This window comes from Harmonia axyridis, chromosome 1 (assembly GCF_914767665.1).
Source record: "Harmonia axyridis chromosome 1, icHarAxyr1.1, whole genome shotgun sequence".
In the NCBI taxonomy this organism is placed as follows: domain Eukaryota; kingdom Metazoa; phylum Arthropoda; class Insecta; order Coleoptera; family Coccinellidae; genus Harmonia; species Harmonia axyridis.
The window spans coordinates 84,294,068-84,301,862 of NC_059501.1; the positions used below are offsets into that span (position 1 = coordinate 84,294,068).

General features: G+C 34.9%; 1 protein-coding gene across 2 annotated transcripts; it reads left to right on the forward strand.

Moving 5' to 3' along the window:
• The first annotated feature begins 162 nt into the window (after positions 1-162).
• On the forward strand, positions 163-7,645 carry LOC123688656 (protein hairless). Of its 2 annotated transcripts, XM_045627269.1 has the most exons (7): positions 163-270; positions 362-729; positions 925-1,068; positions 1,217-1,653; positions 3,453-3,737; positions 5,727-5,976; positions 6,564-7,645. In XM_045627269.1, exons 2-7 carry the CDS (start codon positions 540-542, stop codon positions 6,596-6,598), a joined length of 1,341 nt encoding a protein of 446 aa, XP_045483225.1. In that variant the 5' UTR covers positions 163-270; positions 362-539; the 3' UTR covers positions 6,599-7,645. The 2 variants fall into 2 exon arrangements, with proteins under 2 accessions (XP_045483225.1, XP_045483224.1); XM_045627268.1 differs by having other exon boundaries at positions 229-729.
• Positions 7,646-7,795: the final 150 nt, after the last annotated feature.

A 7,795-nucleotide genomic window follows, 5' to 3' on the forward strand; every position in this document is an offset into this window, starting at 1 on the left:
TTTGTTGAGGAAATAATTGGTACATTCAGAATATAATTCGATGAAAAACGAGAAATTGAACGTTATATGAAATTTGAAAGAAAACCGTAGTAATTATCACTAAACAACCTTATTTGCGCAAATTTTTAAGTGGAAACAAAGAATTTATAATTCATATCAAACCGTTACTGAAAAAAAGCGTTATACGAGTTCATAGAAGGATTATTTGCATATACTCTGATTTTATTTCTCGGATCTGTCAAATTTCTATGGTAAACTGCAGCTTTTAGTGTACGTCGAATCATTTTTAGGAATTGAATTTTAAAATACCCAAAAAGAAATTATACGGGCCAACCGTTCAATTAAAATGCTAAATTTACAGATATGTTATATCACTGCCTGATCCAAAACACATAGGGATGGCTGCAGGCACCGTGATATCTTCTAGTGTCAGCAGGTGGGATGGTATGAAACATCAACTGGAAATGAGCCCGTTTGAGTAGAAATGCACTATTATTTTGGTTGGGTCGGGACTTCTACTCCAAAAGATAAGATATGAGATGCATATATCAGAATCTCGAGAGTGCCCAAATACCATCTTGACAAAATGTGCCAAAATGAACGAAAACAGTCACAAAAAACTCAGTATAAATGGCAATTCTGACGGAACTGTCGTTAAAGTTAAGGAGGAAAATCCAAAGAACTATTATGTGCCCCCTACGTCGGGCGGACGTCTGAAATTCTTCAAAGGTGTGTAGTTTTTATGATAACATACCGTACAATTAAAAATCATCTATGGATCTTTAATACCGATCGAATATTTACGGTTTTTCCATTGAAAAAATATATCTTGGAATTCATTCGAGTTAATCTTCACACCGTTATCAAATGAGGAATTATTAACGTTAAATTTGTATTAACTAAAAACATTATTGGCATTTTTAGATGGAAAGTTTATACTTGAACTGGAAAGAGCGAAAGAAGGAGAGAGAGTATCATGGGTTTCTGTACCAAGAAAAACATACTGGCCTCCTCAAGGTGCTGCAACAACTGTTACTTGCAAGCAAGAAGGCAGTGCTTCTTTGAGCAGTAAGTACTCTTTCAGTGATTGTTTAACTAGACTGAAATTTATATTATAGATTTTTCAAATGTTTCAACTGGCTTAGTCAATGTTTGATTGATATATAGTGTAAGAATAGTATTCCATTTTCTGCAGACTTAAAATTGTCTCTTTCAGTTTCAGACGATAACAGCTCAATACAGTCGTCCCCATGGCAGAGAGATCACTTTTGGAAGCAGACAAATCCTCGTCGGAACATGTCGAAGGGTATGAGCTTCTACTATTGGCACTCCAAGAACACACCTCGACCGCCCAGAAGCAAGAAAACAAGACGTCCCTATTCGTTAGAACCGGAAAGGGAGACTTCAAACAGTGCTTGTGGTGATCAAAAGACAGAATTGAAAAAGTGCAATAAGTTCGAGAACTATAAAAAACGTAGGTCCTTACTCTCGGTTGTTCAAGATCTGATCGACAAGAATGTGTCCAAGAGCCCCCCAAGGATAGAAACCGTGGTCTCGCCGAGGAAGAGGTTTCTGAGGGAGATGGAGAAGGACAAGAACAGCTTGGAAGACAGCAACTTGAAGAGGAGTAAGAACAAGATGACAAGTAATCAGGTGAGGGCTTTTAAAGTTAATTTTTTTGATTTGGTTGTGAAATTTTGGATATCTAAATCAGGATTATGGAACTATCAATTTTTTGTGTTTTGAAATATTTATTTATAATAGGCTTTTTGACAGTATAGAAAATTATGCTTCCTTATCTATTGCTCCTTAAAAGTCAGCACTCAAAACAAAGTTATTTTCGGTCTTGTTCCACTCTTATTTTCCAAAAAGAATTTTTGCATGAGCATTAAATAAAAACAGGTAATTTTCCAATTGAATATTTGATCCTACTGGCTACTTTCGATTTAATTCTGAAATCATCAAGGCTCTACAAATTTTACTTCAATAGATCTTAAAAAAAAAAAAACATTACGACTTTATAAATTGCAATACAATCTTCATGAATAAAACCAAGATTAATAATTCATTACATCAACGTAAGAATAATTATTTATTTATAATTCGCGGACAAGCCATTTTACATGAAAAAATAAGCCAGCTTCTTGAAATATCTTGAGAAATAGTGACTTTGTAGCTATGAATGTTGCGTACGATATTTTCGTAGAAAGTTTTGGAAAATTGCAATTCCGCCAGTGGCGTAGAATTTGCGGAGGATCAACAGGTTACTTGCCCTCCCCTAAGTCTCTGGTGGTAGCCAGAAACGTTTATTTAGCATAATAGGGTTTAAAAGGGTAATGACCATAGCAGTCGATGCCTTCATTAAAAGTAAAAAAAAAAAAAAGGGTTTATAGTATCTACATTTCCTTCCGAATATGACAATTATTTCTCAAATACGGAGCACAAATAGTTAATGGATTTTGAAATAAAACACCCTTTATATCTAACTGGAGAAACATTTAATCAAGGTAATTTAGGTTGAATATTCATATTTTGGGCTCAAGATTCTATAGCAGATTTCGTTTTCAAGGGCTCAATTCGCCCACAATTGAACTGGCGATCAAAAACGTTAGTGCTTTTCAGTTACAAGACAAAAAATATCGGATATGTTAGTAACTTTCTGCTTAAATATAACAGAAGAAACTGAGCAACATCGGTTATTTGGAAGTTACTATATTAGATACTTTTTTGTGACTGATTGTAAGATTATATAGATTTTCAAATAGGAAAATGATGCAATTTGAAATGGGTATAATGGCAACACTGTTGTATCATTCTTTGACATTTCTTATGTCATTTGTGTTCAGTAAGTTATGCCATTTGATCATAGAAGGATACAAGTTTCAACAATATTTAGAAATTGTTGAATTTTATTATTAAAATCTGTACTCATTTGTGAGAACTGACAGAAATTCAAGTATTCATCACTATTTGTTATGTTGTAGACAAATTTCAAAGTGAATTTTCTCCGCATAATACAAGACTATCAATTGTTGATACCACTTTCAAATTTGTTTACAATGTTACGAACAGTGAGTTTATAAACTGAATGTCATTCATGAATTCTTCTCAAATTCCTCTCAGTTTCTGCAAATGAGCGTTGATTTTAATCAATTTAACAATTTTATACGTGGTAGAAGCGTATATCTCTCCTGCATTGAATGGCATAATCTAAAGAACACAAATGACATAAGAAATGTCAAAAAAGAATACAGTGTTGCCGTTATAACTATTTTAAATTGTATAATTCCTATTGGAGAATCGTTTACATTCCATCGCAAACTAATTTGACAACACTTCTATCAAATTTTCAGAAACCTTAGCTTATCGAGTTATATACAAGACCTTAACCTATCATAACCAAACTTATTTAGCGGCTTCTATGATCTAAAATTCTCTGTTTTCATCTTCAGGCGAGCTTGAGCGTGACCATGAGCAGTCCCCTCAGAGTGAACGGCCATTCTGAGGACAAGCCGGTGGCCTCTGTGGCGCCATCTACCGTTGGAAAGAACTGCAGCTACAGCATCACGTCTCTGCTGTCGGACGATCGTGTGCCCGTCAAAAGATCACCAAGCAACTCGCCTAGTCATTTCGTGCCAGTCACCACCAACCAGATGAACTACAGCATGGCCTCTGTCAAAGCGGAGGACCTGTGGTATTCGGAGAGTGTGGAGAGGTTCAGATCCATAGAGCTTTCGGTGAGTTTTGGATGATCAAATGACCTACTGAACACAAATGACATAAGAATTGTCAAAAAAATAACAAACAGTGTTGCCATTATAAACATTCAATTATTTTTACAAAAAAAAATAAGAAAAACGCAGGTAACAGGCCAATACGCTCTATTAGTGATGGCATCACACACCGCCATTTTAGTTCTCCTGTCAGTGTTCGGAATCCAAACAAACAAATTGTCATTCAAATTAGTACGTTGTCGTTGAAGAAATTGGCTTATTTTGATAAATAATATTATTTAAGGAACGATTTTACTATTAATTGATAGACAGAAGGCACGTGATTAATGCCAGTGAGTTCGAACTTGAAGTTCAACTAATAAACACGGCTTTTTACAAAATCTGGGGAATTATACACGATTCAAACTTACTGGTATTAACCTCGTTCCTTCTGTCTATCAATTAATACTGAAATCGTTCCTCAAATACTCTTATTTATGAAAATAAGCCAATTCGTTCAACGACACCTTACCAATTTGAATGACAATTTATTTGTTTGGATTCCGAACACTGACAGGATAACCAAAAATGGCAGTGTGTAACGTCACACTAATAGAGCCTATTGTAAAGTCCCCGGTCTACCATAGTAGAACACATTTTTTTTTGGCAAAATTCGATTTTATTATTCAACATGGTTGCCTTCGAGGGCGATACAGCGATTATAGCGATCTTCCAACTTTTCGATACCATTTTTGTTGTATGATTTGTCTTTCGCTTTGAAATAGACTTCAGTTTCGGCGATTATTTCTTCATTGGCGATAATTTTTTTTCAACCGAGCATTCTTTTGAGGTCTGAGAACAGGATAAAGTCGCTGGGGGCCAGATCTACCGAATACGGTGGATGCAGAAGCAATTCGAAGCCCAATTCATGCAATTCAGCCATTGTTTTCATTGATTTGTGACACGGCGTATTGTCTTGATGAAACTGCACTTTTTTTTCTTCAAATGAGGCCGTTTTTTAACGATTTCATCCTTTAAACGATCCAATAATGCTATATAATAATCGCTGTTGATGGTCTGGCGCTTTTGGAGGTAATCGATGATTACTATACCTTGCGCATCCCAGAATACTGATGCCATAATCTTGCCAGCTGGCTATTGTGTTTTTCCTCGCTTTGGATTCGGTTCATCGTGTGCAGTCCACTCAGCTGACTGTCGATTGGACTCCGGAGTGAAATGATGGAGCCATGTTTCATCCATTGTCACATATCGACGCAAAAATTCAGGTTTATTGCAGCTTCAAACACTGCTCAGAATCATTAACGCGTTTTTGGTTTTGATCGATTGTGAGCTCGCGCGGCACCCATTTTGCACACAGCTGTCTCGTGTACAAATATTCGTGAATTATATGATGTACACGTTCAGATGATATCTTCACAATGTCTGCTATCTCGATCACTTTCACTTTACGGTCATTCAAAATTATTTTGTGAACTTTTTTTATTTTTCCGTCGGTGACAGCCTCTTTTGGGCGTCCAATGCGTTCGCCGTCTTCGGTGCTCATTTCACCACGTTTAAACTTGGCATACCAGTCAATGATGGTTGATTTTCTTGGTGCAGACCCCGGTAACTCTTCATCAAGCCAAGATTTTGCTTCAACTCTATTTTACCCTTCAAAAAGCAATATTTTATCAGCATACGAAATTCTTTTTTCCCATCTTTTTTCAAATAACAAAAGTAGCTACTCAATTTCTCACCAACTAATGATCGGACTGCTGTCCAATTTTGACACTTATCGTTTGAAGGTTTGTACTAACTAAAAATCATATCGATTTAATACTAGCACCGCCATCTGTGCATCAGACCGGGGACTTTTCAATCGGCCTAATGCTTAAAAGTCTCTAAAACACTTTTTTGTGATTGCTCCAACTACCTAATGAGAATTTAGTTCATTTTTTCAATCTGTTTCATTTTCGATGCGACACACTGTATAATCGAAGGTTTCTCTTCCAGCACGCCGACAAAAATTCGTTCCATTCCTTCCCCCACCCCTCGTACATACCTCCATTTGTGTATCCCTACTCGTTTCCCCCCTGTTATGGATATAACAGGGGGTTTCCCCCGATACCACAAGGCATGTACCACCATCCGACTGCTCATCATTTACCAGTGCCCATGATGAGGCAAGAGGCCCCCTCGTGCTCTTGGAAAACGGAGAGGATGGAGGAGGGGGAAGTTAAGAAAGAGGACAATAATTTGTCAGGTTAGTATCTCTGGATATCTTTCGAAAACATGTTCGGGGACGGTGTTTATTTTAGACCTGATAATAGAGTTTGTTGTGGATTAATTGTAAATGCCGCTTTGTATGAGAATTTGATCGGTGTCTTTGAAGTATTTGTCAGTTGTCACTTGACCTAACCTATAAAGAGTTTCACAGAATAAAAAACTAATGAGTGCTAATGAATATAAGAACTAAGTGCCTTCACGCATTAGTCCTGCATAGGGTATTCACCTTAGCAATGAAATTGTGTTGCATACTGTCAAATTACAGTTAAAAAGCGGCATCTATCGCCTAAAAATTAAATAGTCGTCTTCTTTGACAGCTTCAGACACATCTTTTGGATGAACTATGTCGAGGAGTGTACATACCATATATTCTATGCTTCTTGGTTAGTACGTTCATTCTAAAAAACTGTTTTACATTATTTTGACATTTGCTTGTTAGGTTAGAAATTCCTGGATTTTTGTACTTTGAAAAATGACAAAATTCTGTTATTGGGCCTAAATTGAATTGTTAACTGCTAAGCGTATCAAATTTTGACAATTGTGACTGTAGATTATGATTTCCAGATATGCCACTAAACCTGTCCAAGCATGCTGGTTGAACGAAACTCAGTAGTGCCTTCCAATCATGCTGTATATTTTATTTGATTACAAGAATACTGATAATATTATGAAATCATTGTATCTATTCGTTTATTGTTAGGTTTTATTTTACGATTAGGCGTATTATTTATTCAGAAAATTTGAAAGACCTTCTTTATGAGACAGCTTCATCATCCAGATATTTGGAGAACAAAGATAGCTTTAACAATATTATTTTTTTTTAATATTATTCGGTGCAATCCTGTGTTGCCACGCAATTTATTTGTATTTATGTATCATGTACATAATTTGATGAAAAGATATCTTAGGACTTGTAAAAATTATTGATACCAATGTCTAAGTAGGTTTGGACATTTACTTTCAATGAACATTTAAATTTCTTAGTTTCCCTTATTGACGAGATATAGATATTCTATATCTCCTTTTGCTACTTTGCCTGATTGTGAAGTTGAAAATGACTCGACAATTTCAAAAGTAGAGAAAGAAAGCGAATGAAAAAGAGCTCTCTAAAAGAAAAACTATTCCATTGTAAAATTATACTATTTATACTTGAGGTGTACAGAGAGAAACACGAAGAAAAATACATAAAACCCTATAAAATATTTCTCCGACAAGAATCATGAAAGCTCAATTTTATACACTTTTTGTGAAATTATATTGAATTTCCATTGGGCTATGATCTTCGAAGGGAAGAATTTCTTGCGAATGGTTGTATTTATTGAACAAACATGATATTTCAAACCTATTAAGATTTTTATAGAGATGTTATTTTATCGTTATTTATTGTAGAAATTGTGAAAAATCTAAGGGAGACTAGTAGTTTCGAATAAAATCACAATATTTTGATAAGGATTTATTTCGTATTATTTTTAATTTATTTCTTTCAATCTTAATGTTCCTTCCATTTCTGTAAGGTGAATATGATTCAGTATGATATGAAAATTTTCATGTAAATAAATCCACATATCATTGCTCTGTCGAAATATGAACTGTATAAACTCCTATATTTTTGTATCACAAATAAATCTTTTTTGTAACTGATCCTACTTAGCTTTTTCATTTATGTATTTGTTCACCTAATTATTTTTAAAAATTTACAGCAATTATTATCCTTTTGAAGTGAAGAATTGATCAGTTTCACCTAAAATTTACAAGTTTCACAAGGAAGATTGTAAAAATAATTAAGAGATTGCATT

Coding starts and splice junctions, on each gene's coding strand:
- LOC123688656 (XM_045627269.1), top strand. CDS start 540: ATGCATATATCAGAATCTCGAGAGTGCCCAAATACCATCTTGACAAAA. Junction 730..924: donor ACGTCTGAAATTCTTCAAAG/GTGTGTAGTTTT, acceptor TGGCATTTTTAG/ATGGAAAGTTTATACTTGAA. Junction 5,977..6,563: donor AGAGGACAATAATTTGTCAG/GTTAGTATCTCT, acceptor TATGATTTCCAG/ATATGCCACTAAACCTGTCC.